Source organism: Pelecanus crispus, chromosome 18, assembly GCF_030463565.1.
Source record: "Pelecanus crispus isolate bPelCri1 chromosome 18, bPelCri1.pri, whole genome shotgun sequence".
Classification (NCBI taxonomy): domain Eukaryota; kingdom Metazoa; phylum Chordata; class Aves; order Pelecaniformes; family Pelecanidae; genus Pelecanus; species Pelecanus crispus.
In genome coordinates, this window is record NC_134660.1 from 3,515,645 (window position 1) to 3,532,838 (window position 17,194).

The window sequence follows — 17,194 nt, forward strand, 5'->3', positions numbered from 1 at the left end:
CAGGCAGGGCACAGGCAGGGCACAGGCAGCGGACGGCAGGAAGCGCGAGGTTCTGCTGCCGCCTGCAGGCATCCCCCGGCCAGCGCCGGTGGGCACGGGTGGGCGTGGGGCTGCTCCCCGCTCCCCGGCCCAGCAAAACCCCGCCCGGGGCAGCCACGGAGACGGCGCTCGCCCAGCGGGGCTCGACCGGGGTTTATTGTGAGGGCGGGAACCGGCTGCCTGCCCGGGCCGTGCAGCCACGCTCCTGAGCTCACCGGCACGGCGCAGCGCCCGCAGCACGCGTGACATTGCATGGTCCCCTGGAGCACGTGTGACATTGCACGGCCCTCCGCAGCGCGCGTGACATCGCACGGTCTCCCCAGAGCACATGTGGCATCACACGGTCCCCTCAGAGCACACGTGCCATTGCACAGTTCCCTGCAGCATGCGTGCCATTGCACGGCCCCCCCAGAGTACACTTAACATCACAGGGTCCCCCTTGCCCGGTGGCACGCTGGGCAGCAGAGGTGCTTGCAGGGCGCATGGGTGCTGCGGAGCCGTTCTTCCCTCTGCCCATGCGTGTACGGGCACCGTGTGGGTTGTCCGGTGCTGTCCCTGCCAGGCCGCTCTGCCGAGGCCCGGGGCAGGCCCGTGCATGAACAAGACTCTCCCTGGGGAGCCGTGGAGGGGCCGAGCCCCGGGGTGCCTGTCCCTGCCCCGGCCGTGGGCACTGTGTCCCTACACCACATCCTGGCAGGTGGAGACCGATATCCGCCGGCGGGGACTGGGGCAGCTGGGGCAGTGCTGCTCGAGGGGCCCCACGCAGCCGGCATCACTGGCCAGCAGCCACAGCTCCCGGCGGAAGCGCTGGCCCAGGAAGGCATAGAGCAGGGGGTTGAGGCAGCAGCGCAGGTACGCCAGCCCGCCGGTGACCAGCAGCGCCAGATCCTTGCGGCGGCTTTGGGCACAGGTCATCTCCCAGCTGGCCAGCAGCTCGGCCGCATCCAGCAGCACCATCAGGCTGTGGGGCAGCTGCAGGGCCACGAACACCAGCACAAGGGCCAGCAGCACCCGCAGTGCCCGGTGGGGCTGGGCACCACGGGCCGCCAGCAATGTCCGGGCCACGGCCGCGTAGCAGCTCACCATCACCAGGAAGGGCACCGCAAAGCCCAGCACCACCTGCACCAGGTTGATAGCCCCCTGGGCCACCCGCGAGACCGTGTGGGGGAAGACGACGCGGCAGATCTGGAGGTCCTGGTGCTGCTCCGCTCGGCTGTAGATGAACTGGGGCAGCGCCAGCAGCGCGGCCAGCAGCCAGGCCAGCCCTGCCGTCAGCCAGCCGTGGCGGCGAGCCCGTGGGCGCAGACGGCAGGCAGCCGGCACCCGCACGATGGCCACATAGCGGTCCACACTGATGCAAGTGAGGAAGAGGAAGCCACTGTAGAAGTTGAGGGCGTAGAAGCCCTGCAGAGCCTTGCAGGCAGCTGTGCCCAGGGACCAGCCCTGCAGCTTGTCGGTGATGGCGAAGGGCAGCGTCAGGAGCAGCAGGAGGTCGGACAGGGCGAGGTGCAGGAGGCAGACGTCAGTGATGCTGTGCGCCCGGCGGTAGCGGATGTGTGTGAGCAGCACCAGCCCGTTCCCCACCATGCCCAGCAGCGAGAGCAGCAGGTAAACAGCAGGCTGGTAGGTGTAGGCGAAGCCCTGCACCTCCTGCTTCTCGCAGAGCTCGGGTAGCATGCCATCCTTCCATGAGTACCCGTACTCCCAGGGGTAGAAGTCGGTGGTGGCGGTTGGCTCTGTCAAGGCGGGGCTGGAGGTTGCCTGCACAGAGGGAAGCTGAGTGAGGGATGCTTGGAGGCAGCATTCTGGCCGCAGCGTGCAGTGCAATGCGCCTAGGGCAGCCCTGCTCCACCCAGCTCTGCCACGGGGAACCGGGGCCTGCCACAGGCCCCAGCCCCGCACTCAATGGTTTCCGTCTCACACCCACCCCAAAGCAGTGGGAGGTTTGCTGCGCTCAGTCATTGCGAGAGCGACCGCACGCTTCCCAAGCAGCCATTTGCAGCGCAGAGCAGGTGGGGAGACGTGACCCCAGCCACGGCAACCCCGGCACAGCACCACGTCCCACGAACTAACCATGCACCCACCGCAGGGGAGCTGCTCCTGACATCTCCGGGTGCTCAGCACCCAGCCCATGGTCCTGGTCGCCCTGTGCAGCTGGGCCTTGGGGCTCCATGCCGGCATCCCCAGGTGGGTGCTTTGGACGGGCCCCCATACCCACAAGTGCGTGCAGGGGCCTGTCCAAAGCACACACCCACCCATGCACCACCCTGGGGACCATAGTGCCGGCACAGCCCCACACTGCTCAGTCCTGCTCCCAGCCAGGGAGGTCCTGGGGCCACTGCCTTGCACAGGCTGCAGGCAGCTGTGCACAGTGCTCCCAGCTCCCGGCCTCTCAGCCCTGCTCCAGGGTGGAGGGACAGTGCTGCAGCCTGGCACTGGACAGCCAGGACCCCATTGCCATGGAGGTCAGGATCCGGCACGGCTCTGGCTCAGAGCAGCCTCATGACAGCCATTTTGATCCAGCTCCCGTCAGTGAGCCCAGACAGCCAGGTCTGATACCCCCACCCGCTCCAGGGCTGCAGGTGGGATCTGAACCCAGCGCTGGGGCAGCTTGGCTCCCCAGCAGCTCCCCCAGCCCCTTCCCTGCTTCAGGCCCCAGGGACCCAGAACACCGGCTGCTGCCCTATGTTCCCTGGGGCTTTGTCAGCCCAAACCCACATGGCTCACAAGACAACCGTTTAAAAGCAACAAGAAAAGCCAGCGAGGGGGGTCCCTGCCTGGCCCTCAGCAAACCCCTCGCCCTGCGGCCCCTCACCTGCTCCTGCATCATGCAGCGGGACCTTTCCCCCCGGCTGGTGGGTCTGGAGCTGTCTGCGTCTCAGCACTCTGCAACCTGTGGTTTGACCACGTGCCGCTCCTGATACTGAGAGTGGTAGAGCACAAGCCCAGCCTCAGGGGAGGAAGGCAAGGAAGCAGATGCGACCCCTCTCCAGAGCCCATCCTGCATGTTTTACTTTGTGGCTAGCATCTGCACACCGGGGACAGAAATAGCAGCTCTGCTCAGGCCCTGTCACGCAGGGTTGGGGGACAAGCCTGGGAGCACCTGACCATGGGGAGCGGGGTCTGGCCGAGGGCCATGAGCATGCAGGAGACCCCAGCCTGGCCCAGGGCTGTTCACAGCTCCTGTTGCACGGTGGAGGCTGCCTCTGCGGGGCTGGAGGGGAGGCTGGAGGGAGCAGGGCCGAGGAGAGGAGCATGGGCTGCTGCAGGTTGGCGCTGAGCCGGGTCTAGGCAGGACACTGGTCCAGCGGGACCAGCAGAGCCATGTCTGGTCCAGGAATGGCTCATCCTGATGGGAAACATAGCAGTTCCAGGAACTGGGGTGGCTGCTGGTGCAGGGTGTCCCCCTCGCCCAGGGGTCCCAGCACTGCCCTGCACCCTCGTGCCCCTGTGCCCCTGCACGCCCATGCCCCTGTGTCCCCGCGGCGCTGGGCAGGCATGATGCTGGTTGTTGACAACAAAATTCCCAACTCCTCATTAAGGGGCAGATTAGTTCCTGTGGGGCAGAGGCCCCACTTTCCTCTCCCCAGGGAGGAACAACTTATCCCCGGCTTTAATGGGCTTTCTGCCATTTGCCGCAGTAATCCCTCAATCCCCCTTTCTCCTCCCTACAGCCGTCTTTGCCGTGGCTTATCCCAGCTCTGCCTTCGGCCCTTCTGCTGCCTCCAGCTGGGCGCAGGGAGCGGGCAGGGTCCCTGCCAGCCCCGGGAGCTCGCTGCTGGTGCCGGCGGTGCAGCGGGGCTGTGGAGCTGCTGTGCCCTGGCTGGAGAGCAGCTGGGCAGAGGCAGCCCGGCCCCTGGGCCCCAGGATGTCCCCAGGGCTCTTTGCTGGAGGGTCTCTCCTCCTCCCCTCCTCCTTCTGCAGTGCAAGGACACTGAGTGCAGGCCTCCTCTCTGTGCCGGCTCTGGGGGTGCCATTCTGCATCCTGCATCCCGGATGAAGGGGAGGGAGGAGGGTCCCGGGGCCAATACCAGCCCTATGGCCAGCTGTGGGTGCAGAGCAGGGACCTGGTGCGGCCCTGCCGGGGCCATCACGGACCTGCCCCAGCATGGGGACAGGATGTGGGGCTGCGGCCAGAACAGGCAGCATCCCTGGGGTGTCAGGATAAGGCCGGGTGGGGCTGTGCCTCTCATGGGGACGGACCCACACGCGACGGTCTGGGGGACAGGTGGGCTGGTGGCCTTGTTCCTGGCGCACAGCTCCAGCTCCCGGTAGCAGAACTCGGTGTGCCGCCGGCTGCCCCACAGCCCCACTGCACCTGGGGCTTTCTGTTCCCTCTTTCGCCCACCGACCTCGGCTCTGCCTGCGCAGGAAGCGGCCCCGGTACCCGCTGCCCGCAGGTGACAGCCACGCTGTCCTACCCGGCGGCAGCCAGCTGCCCAGCGCGGCGCTGCCAGGCCCGGTGAGCAGCACCCTCGTGCCAGCAGTGCACAGCTGCCCGCACCAAGCGCAGCCGGGCCAGGCTCCTGCCCAGCACCCTGCTTGGACCCAGCGGCTCCCAGTGCATCCCCATCCCTCGGGGCTGGGCTTGGGGTGCTGCACGGGGGGCTCCTGGGAGAGGGGGGACTCCCTGCAGAGCCGGGGGGACACAGGGTGAAGTGTGGGGCAGGCAGCGTATGTAGGCCATGTGGCTGCCAGCCCCCCCCGTACCCCCCGTGGGTGTCTGGGGATGTTCAGGAACAGACACAGGCTAAATCCCGTCTTCTGCACCACTGGAGAGACAGGCGACCCCAAAACCCGCAGGCCTTAATCTGCAGCTTGATTACAAACTGCGGCCGCATCTGCTGTGGGAGGGCTGGTGGGCACGGCTCCAATCCCCCCTGCTGCGGCCGCCGTGGGCACGGGGCGCCTGGGCCACATCTGCGGGGGTTCACACCTGCGGGGGGGGGGGTCACACCTGGGGGGGCCATGCCTTTTTGGGGGGTCACATCACCCAGTCTGCTGGGGGCTCGGGGGAGGGCAAGGGCCGGGGGCTGCGCGGGAAGCGGTGATACCTGGGGAGCTCCCTGCACGGCCCCGCTCGGGTCCACCCCGCGCCCCACGCTGCCGGTGCCCCGCTCTGCCCACGCACCCCCACCCCGAGCCCACCCAGGCCACGGGCCGCGGCCCGGCTGCAGCCCGGGGCAGCCGTAACCCCGCGCTGGACCGGGGGAACCGGGGAGACCGGGGGGCCCCGACGGGAGCATCCCCCGCGGGAGAGGCAGCGGGGGAGGCTGGGGGGGGGGCCGGGGCTCTGCGCTGCGCCCAGCCCGGCCCCCGCGCCCCCTCCCCGGCCCCGCCGCCGCCGCCCCCCCCCCCCCCCCCGCCCCGTGGGCGGAGCCGCCGGCCCCTCTCCGCCGCGCGGCTGCAGCACCGGGAGCGGCGGCGCCGAGGGCGCTCGGGGCGCTCCAGCATGGGCGCTCGCCGCCTCCTCGGGCTCCTGCTCGCCGCCTGCGCCGCCCTCCTGCGCCCCGGTCCCGGCTGCCTCGCACGTAAGTGGGGGTCGCAGCCCCGGCAGCGGCCGCTCCGCACTGCGGGACCGCACCCGCCGCCCCGGCCCCGCACCCCCGAGCCGCCCCCGCCACTCCCCCTACCCCCGCCCTGTTCTCCCGGGCATCCCCCGTTCTCCCCCGGGCTTCCCCCGGCGCCCCGGTCCGCGCCGTCCCCAAGGTCACCGCCGGACACGGGCGTCCGAGCGCTCCCCCCGCACCCCGCGCCCTGCCCGGGGCCGCCCCGCCGCAGATTCCCCCCCACCGCAGGACCCCCCCCACCCCGCCGCCGGCACCGCACCCGCCCGGAGCCGCCGGGGGCTCGGGGATGCCCGGGGATGCCCGGGAATGCCCAGGCGTGCCCTGGGTACCCGCCCCGCTGCGCCGCATCCCCGCACCCAGCGCGGCCCCGCGGCCGTACCGGGGAGGGGGCTCGGGCCCCGGCACCCCCGGCCCGGCCCGGCCCGGTGTCTGGGCACCCCGGCGGGCGGGGGCAGCCCCGCGGGACCCGGCCCGGGCTCCTCCAGCACCTCGGCCAGAGCCACCGCCCCGGCCCGGCCCCGCTCGGGGCTGCACCGGGCTGGTCCCGCTCCCCGGGGCGGGGGCGGGGGGGCGGCTGCCGGGCACGGGGCCAGGGACCGGCAAGGCCCCGGCCTCACCGAGCAGCTCTGTGCGGCCCCGCTGAGCCAGGGCCCTGGGCCCCTTCCCCCAGGGCCGGGGTGGCCCGGGGACGCGCTGGCTGCGGGGGATGGAGGCGGGGGACGATGCAGGCAGGGGGTGATGGAGGCAGGGGGCGATGGAGGCAGGGAGCGATGGAGGCAGGGGGTGATGGAGGCAGGGGGCGATGGAGGCAGGGAGCGATGGAGGCAGGGGACGATGCAGGCAGGGGACGATGGAGGCAGGGGGCGATGGAGGCAGGGAGCGATGGAGGCAGGGAGCGATGGAGGCAGGGGGCGATGGAGGCAGGGGGCGATGGAGGCAGGGAGCGATGGAGGCAGGGGGCGATGGAGGCAGGGGGCGATGGAGGCAGGGGGTGATGGAGGCAGGGGGTGATGGAGGCAGGGAGCGATGGAGGCAGGGAGCGATGGAGGCAGGGGGTGATGGAGGCAGGGGGTGATGCAGCACGGGCGCAGCGCGGCTGCCCTTGGCCCTGCAGTGAGGGCTGGGGGTGCAGCAAACGCTCCGGGGCCTCCCCGGGCTCCGGGGGATCCCTGCGAGGGGCTCGGGACCACGGCCCCGCCGGAGCCTCCTCTGCAGGTGCCGTGGGGGTTCTCACGGGGTCCCCCCGGCTCCCCACGCGGGACCCTGCCCCGGCGGGGCGGGGCGGGGCGGGGCGGGGGGGGGGTCCCGGCACCCACGTCAGTGCGGAGGCTGCTGGTGCGGGCGCCGGGGCCCGCAGAGGTGTGTCAGCTCCGCTGCAGTGGGAGGGGAGAGCGGAGCTGGACCCGCCGCGCCGCCGGCCCGCGGAGCCCGCAGGGTCCCCAGAACCCGCAGTGTCCCCCGAACCCGCAGGGTCCCCAGAACCCACAGGGTCCCCAGAACCCGCAGGGTCCACAGGGTCCCCAGAACCCGCAGGGTCCACAGGGTCCCCAGAACCCACAGGGTCAGCAGGGTCCCCAGGGTCCCCAGAACCCACAGGGTCCCCAGGGTCCCCAGAACCCACAGGGTCCGCAGGGTCCCCAGAGCCCACAGGGTCCCCAGAACCCGCAGGGTCCACAGGGTCAGCAGGGTCCCCAGGGTCCCCAGAACCCACAGGGTCCCCAGGGTCCCCAGAACCCACAGGGTCAGTAGGGTCCGCAGGTCCCCAGAACCCACAGGGTCCACAGGGTCCCCAGAGCCCACAGGGTCCCCAGATCCTGCAGAGCCTGAGGGATCTGCAGGGCCGGGCTGGGGGGGGGGGGGCTGCGGGTTCACTGCCCAGTTCAGCACCCCGAGCCCGGCCTCCAGCCCCACTCTCCCCGCAGGACCCTGCTACGATGAGCTCGTCGCTCCCCTCTACTCCTCATCCATCGGTGCCTCCTCCAGATACAACATCTTCTACTCCTCCAGCTTTGCCCGGCTGCACAGTGAGACCCCATCGGGACCAGGGTGCAGATGGGGTGGGGGGCCGTGGGCTGGGGGTGTCCCCGGCAAGTTTTGCCTTGCATGGGGCTGAGGGGTCCTCAGGTGCCCACGGCAGAGCCCTCAGCATCCCCCGGGGGTGGGGGAGAGCCCCGCAGCCCTCCAGCTCCCACCCGCAGTCGGGTGCTGTGGTGGGGCTGAGCAAGCAGCCCCCACTCAGTTGGGAGCTGCTGGGTGCCAGGCTGTGGGGCCGGCTGAGCCGCTTCCCCCGCAGGCACCAGCGGCTGGTCCCCTGATTCCCGGGATAAGCAGCCCTGGCTCCAGATCGACCTGATGCAAAAGCACCGGATCAACGCAGTGGCCACGCAGGGGACCTTCAACACCTACGACTGGCTGACGCGCTACATCGTGCTCTACGGAGATCACCCCACCAGCTGGAAACCCTTCTTCCAGCAAGGCAGCAACTGGGTAGGGGGGGTGCCCAGGAGTCCCTGCGGGAGCCGGGGGGGGTCCCCTGGGGGGAGTGGAGATCCCCGTCCCGGAGCAAGGTGCTGACAGCAGCCCTTCGTCCCCAGACGTTCTTCGGGAACGTGAACGAGAGCGGGGTGGTGCGGCACGACCTGCACTACCCCATCCTTGCGCGCTACATCCGCATCATTCCAGTGGCCTGGAACCCGCGTGGGAAGATCGGGCTGCGCCTGGGCCTCTACGGCTGCCCCTACCGTGAGTACCCGGCCCGGGGGCCCCAGCAGCCCCCCGTGGGGTGGGACAGGTGTGGCAGGGGGCCAGTCCCTGGCTCCGGCACACCTGGAAAACCCTTTTCCAGAGGGAATTATGTCCAAGCAGTCTGCAGTCATTAGCACTGGCATAAAGCATAGCAGCAAGGAGTGTTCCTCGTGCCGGGGTACCTGCTGCTGCAGGCAGTGACGTGGCTGGGGCCACCCCGCTCTCCCCAGGGTCCCACGTGCTCTACTTCGACGGGGATGACGCCATCTCCTACCGCTTCCGGGCCAAGAGGATCAGCACCCTCGAGGATGACATCTCCTTCAACTTCAAGACGCTGGAGCAGGACGGGGTGCTGATGCACGGGGAGGGCTCGCAGGGTGACTACATCACGGTGGAGCTCAAGCAGGCCCAGCTCTTCCTGCACATCAGCTTAGGTGAGACGGGGCTGGGGCGGCCAGGAGGTGCGGGGCTGGAGGGCCAGCGGCTGAGGCTGCTCCTCCCCAGGCAGCAGCCCGCTGCACGCCAGCGAGGGCCACACGACGGCGGTGGTGGGCAGCCTCCTGGATGACCAGCACTGGCACTCGCTGCACATCGAGCGCTTCGGCCACCACGTCAACCTGACGCTGGACGGGGAGGTCAAGCGCTTCCGCTGCCACGGCACCTTCACCCAGCTCGACCTCGACACCGAGGTGGGTGCAGCGGCGGGGAGCTGCCAGGATGCTGACCTGCGGCGTCCCCCGGCGAGGGGCTGACCCCCTTCCTCTGCCTCCCAGCTCTTCTTTGGGGGGGTGATCGACCAGGACAAGCAGCACCTCACCTACCGGCAAAACTTCCGGGGCTGCGTGGAGAACATCATGTTCAACGGGGTCAACATCGCTGACCTGGCCCGGCACCGGAGACCCAACATCCGCTTCGAGGTCCAGCCCCGGGGCGTGGTCCCTTCCCCAGGGCTCCCATTCCTGCCGTGGGGGGACCCCTTTCCTGGAGGAGGGCCAGGTCCTCAGCCCTGCTGTGGGGTGACCTCTTCCCCGGGGCCAGGTCCCGCCCCCAGTGTGGGGTGACGTGAGGCTGGGCAGCCGCCGTGCTCAGCCGAGCGGTGCCGCATCGACCGCGCGAGGTCGTCCCTGGCCCGGAGCGCCCACCCGGCACTGCCAGGCGATGGGATCGAGCGGGGGCAATCGGGGCCATGGCCATGGGGATGGGGGGGCCTCCCCACCACGGGAGCATCCCCTTCCTCACCGCCTCCTGTGGTCATCCCCAGGGCAGCGTGGGCCACTACTGCCAGGACCAGCTGAACACCCCCATCACCTTCGCCGGCATCAACAACTACGTGCAGGTGCCGGGGATCCCGCGGAGGAACCGCCTGTCCGTCAGCTTCCGCTTCCGCTCCTGGGACACTGCCGGGCTCCTGCTCTACACCGGCTTCGCCGACCGCCTGGGCTCCCTCGAGGTGGTGTTGAGCGAGGGGCAGGTCAACGTCTCCATCGCCCAGCCCGGCAAGAAGAAGCTGCAGTTTGCCGCAGGTGGGCTGGGGAGCCGGCGCGGGGCTGGGGGCCGGTCTGGCAGCAGCAGTCTCCTCACACACCCTCCTCTCCCCCGCACAGGGCATCGCCTGAACGATGGCTTCTGGCACTCAGTGCAATTGGTGGCACGGGATGGCTCGGCCGTGGTGACCATCGACGATGACGACGGTGCTGAGAGTTTCGGGTGGCGCACCCCTTCCAGCTCCGCACCGGCAGCCAGTACTTCTTCGGAGGTGGGCGGCGGGGCAGGGGCCGGGCCGATGGGAGCCCGGGGGCCGCTCACCCCGCTGTGCCTTGCAGGCTGCCCCAAGCCGGCCTCGGTCACCGGCTGCTATTCGAACCAGACGGCCTTCCACGGCTGCCTGCAGATGCTGAACGTGGACATGCAGCCCGTGGACGTGGAGCTGCTGGTGCAGCACCGGCTGGGGCAGTACTTCAACGTGCTTTCAACGTCTGCGGCATCACGGACAGGTATCGGTGGGGACAGGGGCGCCGGCTGGGAGCAGGAGGGGGCCGGGGGGCTGAGCCGGTGCCAGGACAGGAGCCCTCTGTGCCCTCAGGTGCACCCCCAACCTGTGCGAGCATGACAGCCGCTGCATCCAGTCCTGGGACGACTTCAAGTGCATCTGTGACCTGACGGGGTACAAGGGGGAGACCTGCCACAAATGTGAGCCCGGGGTGACGTGAGTGGGGGGACAGGATGGGCACCCACGGCTCCTCCCGCTGACCCCAGCCCCATTTCCGTCTTCCAGCCCTTTACAAGGAGTCGTGCGATGCTTACCGGGTCAGCGGGAAAACCTCAGGGAACTACACCATCGATCCGGATGGCAGCGGGCCGCTCAAACCCTTCACGGTGTACTGCGACATCCGAGGTGGGGGCAGCAGGAGGGTGTGGGGGTCCCGCTGCCCCATGCCCCCAGGGACCAGCCCCTGCCTGTGCATCGGGGCCAGAGCAGGATGGAGGGAGCATGGGTGTCCTGGGGGGGCCGGTCCTAACAGCCCCCCCCCCCCGCAGAGGACCGGGCATGGACCATCATCCGGCACAACCGCCACTATGCCACGCGGGTGACGGGCTCCAGCGTGGACCAGCCCTACCTGGGGACCGTGGAATACTGGAACGCCTCCTGGGCCGAGGTCTCGGCGCTGGCAAACGCCTCAGAATACTGCGAGCAGCGCATTGAGCTCCACTGCTACAGCTCCCGCCTGCTCAACACCCCCTGTGAGCACCGGGGGGGAGCGGGGCCGGGCCGTGGGGCCATGCTGTGGGGCCATGCCGTGGGGCCATGTCCTCACCCTCCCCTGTGCCCTCAGCCGGGCTTCCCTTCAGCTTCTGGATGGGCCGACATGACGAGCGGCACTACTACTGGGGGGGCTCACGGCCAGGCATCCAGCGCTGCGCCTGCGGGTTGGACAAGAACTGCGCTGACCCCAAGTACTTCTGCAACTGTGATGCCGACCACGCGCTGTGGTGAGCTGGCGAGGGCTGCGGGACGGGGGCTGGGGGCACAGACTCTGGGGGGCTCAGGCAGGGGTTTGGGACGGGGTGCAGGCTGGTGAAGGGGCAGAAGCCCCTCACAGCCCCTCCAAACCATGCACCATTTGCAGGAGGACAGACAAGGGGCTGCTGACCTTCGTGGACCACCTGCCCGTCACCCAGGTTGTGGTCGGAGACACCAACCGCTCTGGCTCCGAAGCCCAGTTCCTGCTGGGCCCCCTGCGGTGCTACGGAGACCGTGAGTGACCGGATCTGTGGAGGGTCCCCTGCCTGCGGAGGTCCCATGCCCGTGGAGGGTCCGTGCCCATCCCTCACCGCCCCTCCCGCTCCCTGCAGGCAACACCTGGAACACCGTCTCCTTCAACAGGGGCGCAGCCCTGCTCTTCCCCACCTTCCAGGCCAACCACAGCCTCGACATCTCCTTCTACTTCAAGACCACCGCCCTGTCCGGTGTCTTCCTGGAGAACCGGGGTTCCCGAAACTACATCCGCGTCGAGCTCAACAGTACGGGCGGGCGGGGGGTATGGGGGCGCGGGGGGCGGCGGGACCAGGCACCCCTCCCGACACCACATCCCCGCAGCCACCAGGGACGTGGTGTTTGCCTACGACATCGGGAACGGGGACGAGAACCTGACGGTGCGCTCGGTGGTGCCCTGGAACGACGACGAGTGGCACCAGGTGAAGGCCGAGCTCAACGTCAAGCTGGCACGGCTGCGGGTGGACAAGCTGCCCTGGGTGGTGCGGCCGGCCCCGCCGCAGAGCTTCGTCCGCTTGGACTTCGACAGGCCCCTCTACGTCGGTGAGAGCCCCTGCCCGCGTCCCCGCGTCCCCAGGTCCCCGCGTGCCGCAGGGTGCTGAGGCTCGGCCCCGCTGCAGGCGCGGCGGAGCACAAGATGCGCCCGTTCCTGGGGTGCCTGCGGGCGCTGCGGATGAACGGGGTGACGCTCAACCTGGAGGGCAAGGCCAACGAGACGGAGGGCGTGCGGGTCAACTGCACCGGCCACTGCCAGGACCCGCCGGTGCCCTGCCAGAACAGTGGGCTCTGCGTCGAGCGCTACAGCCACTACAGCTGCAACTGCAGCGTCTCTGCCTTCGACGGGCCCTTCTGCAACCACGGTGGGTGGCTGCGCCCGCCTGCACCAAGGGTGGGGGCCCTGCTGGGGGCTGGGATGGGGGAGAGGAGCCGGCGCTTCCGTCACCCCGCGGTTCCCCCGCAGACATCGGCGGGTACTTCGAGGAGGGCACCTGGGTGCGGTACAACATCCTGCCGATGTCGCTGTACGCCGCCCGCGAGTTCGCCAGCATCGTCAGCAGCCCCTGGCAGCCCCTGCCCGGCTACAACCTCACCAGCGAGGAGGTCAGCTTCAGCTTCAGCACCACCTCGGCGCCCGCTGTGCTGCTCTATGTCAGCTCCTTCGTCAAGGACTACATGGCTGTGCTCATCAAGGATGACGGTGAGGGCAGGGTTCCCCTCCCCAGGGCTCACCCAGAGCCTATGGGGACCTCCCTGGGTGCTGGGGCTGCACGGGACCCTTCTTCCCCCTGATGCCAGTCACCAGCCCTACGGAGGGGCTGGACGCGCCCGCTGAGAGCCCTGGCCCCGCTGACGGCCCCGCTCTGCCCACAGGGAGCCTGCAGCTGCGCTACCAGCTGGGCACCAGACCCTACGTCTTCGCCCTCACCACCAAGCCGGTGACGGACGGGAGGCCCCACCGCGTCAACATCACCCGCCTGCACCGCACGCTGTACACCCAGGTACGGGGCCGGGGCATCCCCCCCGCTGGGACCTGGGGGGCTGCGGGGCTGGGGGTCAGACTGGGAGGGGGCACGGGCAGGGTGACAGGAGGTGGAGGAGGCTCAGCGGGCGCTGACGCCGTGCACCTGCCTCCCAGGTGGACTATCTCCCCGTCATGGAGCAGCAGTTCTCCCTGTTCGTGGACAGCAAGCTGGACTCACCCAAAAACCTGTACCTGGGGCGCGTGATGGGTGAGCTGGGTCCTGCCCTTGGCTGCTCCCTCCCACACTGGGATCCCCGCAGGCGCTGGGGTCTCCTCTGCCCAGCACGGTCCTTGCCCTCCACGGGGGATGAGCCACCTTCTTCTGTGCTCCCGCAGAGACCGGTGTGATTGACCCCGAGATCCAGCGCTACAACACGCCTGGCTTCTCAGGCTGCCTCTCGGGGGTGAAGTTCAACAGCCTCGTCCCCCTCAAAGCCATCTTCCGCCCCACCAGCGTCGTGCGGCCCTACAGCATCCGGGGGGAGCTGGTGGAGTCGAGCTGCGCCTCCATGCTTCCCCTCACCACCATCCTCATCCCCCCTGAGATGGACCCCTGGTACATGGGCACCGGTAGGTGCTGTGGTGGGAGCCCTGCAGCAAGCGTCAGCTGCGGAGGGGATGCTCCGGCACGAGACCCCACTGCAGCCCAGTCTCAGCCACCCGCTCTGTCTCCACAGAGTTCCCCCACGTGCACGACGACGGCTGGATCGGGATCATCATCGGGTGTAAGTGAAGCGCCCAGCCGGTGTCCCCCCCGCCTCTGCCCTGGCTCCGTGGCCCCCCAGCCCCTCACCGCCGCCTTATCCCCGCAGTTGTGATCTTCCTGCTCCTGCTGCTCGGGGGGCTGCTGGTGCTGCTCTACTTCTACTACCACCGCTACAAGGGCTCCTACCACACCAACGAGCCCAAGGCCATCCAGGACTACGGCGGTGCCACCAAACCGCGCAAGGACCAGAACCTGCCCCAGATCCTGGAGGAAGCAAAAGGGGACTAGCGGGGCTGGGGAGTGGGACGGGCTCGCAGCCCCCGCAGCTCTGGAAGCCGCCCGGGGACGAGCGAGCGTCGCGGGACCAAAGGGCCGAGCACACCTGAACTGCCAACACCCGCCTCCGGACCAGACCGGACCGCGCTGACCGCCAGCTCCTCCCCACGGCCGCCACGGCCCCCAGAGCGCGGCCACGACCCACCGAGCCCCGGCCCCGCTCGCCCCGGGCACGCTGGCAGCCCCCACGCCAGAGGCAGGCTGCTGCCTCCCACCAGCTGCCAAAACCTGCCCTGCCTCTGGCGGGGAGCCCCGGGGGCCGGGCAGCCCCCCCTTCCCTTTTGCAGGGGAGCGCGCCGGGTGCGCCCGGCTGCCGCAGCCCCGTTAGCGACGACTGCGCGTAGATTACCCGCTGCTTTGCTCGCTTCGCCAGAGCCACGAAGGAAGCCACGCAATACCCAGCCTCAGGGCACGGCCCGGGGCACGCCGAGCAATACCCTGCCCATGCGGGCAACGGCCGCCGCTGCCGCGCATGACGCCTCCGCACTTTGCTGAGATGCTGCTTTCATATGATCAGGTACGGATTCTTTCTACCATTTTTGTTGCTGGATATTCTACTACACTCTGATTTTTTTATTCTATCGGTTTGTATAAAAAACCAAACGGAAGCTCCTGTCGGGTGTTACGTTCCGCGTGTCGTGGTACGTGGTCTGTAGTTTGCTACTTCTCTGTACGAAGTGCCAGTCCTGCCGATTACCTCCAGCCCAGGGAAAGCTCCTGTTCACTCGCTGTATTGTGGTAAGACGACGTTACAGAAATGCATTTATCTCTCCAAAGGCCTAGCTCTACTGGGCACTTTATTTTTAAAAAAAATGTTTTGTTGAATGAGATGTGAAGATACTCAAATAAAGGCAGAATGATGGCGTTTGACACTCCCAGCCTTCGCTTCGGCAGCCTGGGCGTGCAGGGGCAGCAGCTCCTGCCCCATCCCTGAGGCTCAGCCTGCACCCAGAGGAGGGACCGGCTTGGGCAATGGCATTCCCACTCCTGGAGCGGGACGCGGGATGTAGAGAGCCAAGGCTGGATGCAGCTCAGGCTGCTGCTACACTCAGATGCATGCACCCAAGCACGTCCTGCTCTCCCCACTGTGCACCTCTGCCGCCTCCCAGCTCTCAGCCAGTGCCGATTCGGGCAGCCGGCAGCACCAGGATGCTCACAATCCCTGCCGGGCTCCAGGGTACCGACAAGCACAAGGGGACAGGCAGAGGACAGGCAGGGAATGCGCCGCTGCCAGCCGCTCCCTAGGGTAACAGAGACCAGCGAGCCACGGGAGGATGTTCGCTACCACTTTATTATGACAAAGGCTACAAGCCACAGTATTTTTAAAGTGCATTATTATTCATCGTCAACAAACCACAGACACAAGCCTGGCGTAGTGCAGATATGGCCAAGGTGGCAGAGGACGCTGAGCCAAGAGCAGGGCCGGGGCGAGCTGGGCGGAGGGAGGCAGCAGAAGGCGATGGGGAGCAGGGCTCAGGCAGGTGCCGGGGTACAAATGCTGCTCCAGACAGACCCAAACCCCTCTGAGCCCCAGGAAGGCGTCACAGACAGCAGGAAGGACGGACGGACGGCCTCGCCTGCCGCAGCGGGAGGCTGGGAAAGGCACGGCGCAGGTCGTGCCAGGGAGCGCTCGGCTCCCGGGGCAGACCCAGCACCTCTCTACGTTCATGGACCACACAGCTGGGACAGGGCTGCACCTCGGGAGCCCCGTGGGTCCCCAAACAAGCGGGGCGAGGGCCCCAGCACTGCTCACCTCTGTGCGGTGCCCCCGGACAAACACCACCCACCCTCTGCGCCGCTGCCCCCAAAGGGGGTGAGCAGCCGGGCTCCCCGACAGAGGAACTGTCTCGGTGCTGGCCCAGGAGCCCAGCGCTGGACGCCCGCAGCTCCGGGCTCTCATCACCCCTGGACAGCCCCACATGGCGCCTGGCAGAGCACCCTCCGGCACCCAGCATCAGGTCGGGCAGTGGGCTGGCAGCGTACGCGTTTCCCACGGGACAGCCCCATCCTTCAGGTTACCCCAGGCTCAGGGAAGAGCCCCTCCATCCAGACTGCCCCGTCCCAGGCCTGGAGCAACATCCCTGCAAAGGTGCTGCTGAGGGATGACAGCCGTCCGAGACATCCGTGCTCCCTCCACCCCCAGAGCGGTACACAGGGCCCAGCTGCTGGCTGAGAAGGATTAGTTTAAAGTGCTTTTTTCTTTTTCTTTTTGCATGGGGTGCTAAGGCCAAACCTCACCCTGCCAGAGAACATTTCCCCTTCATCCCCAGGGCCAGAGTGTTAGAAACCCCTAGGCAGGTTTCCGAGGTCCCCTTCCCCAGGTCAGCGCAGGCAGCGGCAGGTCTGCTGCGCCCCGTTCAAACCTCGGCGCAGCAACATTCAAAAAATCCTGTGCAACCGAAGGCTCCCGCCCTGAGGGGACCCGCTCTGCTGGCTCCTAAAGTCCCCGACACCTCCCACGGACCTGTGCTGCTCTGAGGGGACTGTCCTGACACAGGAGGGTGGAGGAACCAGCTCTGGTACTGCACGGCCAGGAAGCGCCTGCCTGGGTGCAGGGTGGCCGAGGCCCCGTCTCCCACTCTGGGTGCAGCCCCAGCAGGTCAGCAGGAGTTCCCCCGCCACGGCCCCAAAGCTGCCTGGCAGAAGCATCCATGCGCCGGCCCCAGAAGGGCCAGGCAGCAGAGCAGCTGGGGACGGGCACGAGCTGAACAGCCACGCCACAGCCATGAGAAAACGCCGCAGGCTGGAAGGGCTTCCTCAGTTCCTGCTGCCTCTGGACTCTTTCGTGCTTGCAGCAGCACCCCCATAACACTGTCTCTAACCAGCTCAGTGGCGTCCCTACCCAAAGTGACTTTTTGCATAGTGCTGCTCTCCCCATCCCCAAGTGCTGTGCCATGCCAGCCACAGCTAGGCCATCTCTGTCCCCCAGCCAGCTGGGGCAGAGGGGAAACAGAGCCACAGCGACAGCAGCTTCCAACCCTGTCGCTGTCCTTGTCAACAGC

General features: G+C 68.4%; 2 protein-coding genes across 2 annotated transcripts; one reads left to right on the top strand and one right to left on the bottom strand.

Moving 5' to 3' along the window:
- Window positions 1-717: 717 nt before the first annotated feature.
- Window positions 718-2,866, bottom strand: CCR10 (C-C motif chemokine receptor 10). Its single transcript, XM_075722996.1, has 2 exons — window positions 2,855-2,866; window positions 718-1,800 (listed from the first exon to the last, which is right to left on the bottom strand). The coding sequence occupies exons 1-2, from the start codon at window positions 2,864-2,866 to the stop codon at window positions 718-720; spliced, it is 1,095 nt and encodes a 364-aa protein (XP_075579111.1).
- A 2,625-nt stretch (window positions 2,867-5,491) lies between these two features.
- Window positions 5,492-14,144, top strand: CNTNAP1 (contactin associated protein 1). The gene is given in 26 exon segments (XM_075723052.1): window positions 5,492-5,570; window positions 7,532-7,633; window positions 7,903-8,096; window positions 8,204-8,351; window positions 8,585-8,788; window positions 8,859-9,043; window positions 9,128-9,271; window positions 9,616-9,877; window positions 9,959-10,050; window positions 10,053-10,110; window positions 10,178-10,318; window positions 10,321-10,348; window positions 10,438-10,544; window positions 10,630-10,749; window positions 10,893-11,096; window positions 11,189-11,345; window positions 11,483-11,610; window positions 11,709-11,876; window positions 11,953-12,171; window positions 12,249-12,488; window positions 12,590-12,826; window positions 13,000-13,127; window positions 13,265-13,358; window positions 13,487-13,720; window positions 13,828-13,875; window positions 13,963-14,144. Coding segments are annotated over 26 exon segments (3,903 nt in total).
- The last annotated feature ends 3,050 nt before the right edge of the window (window positions 14,145-17,194 follow it).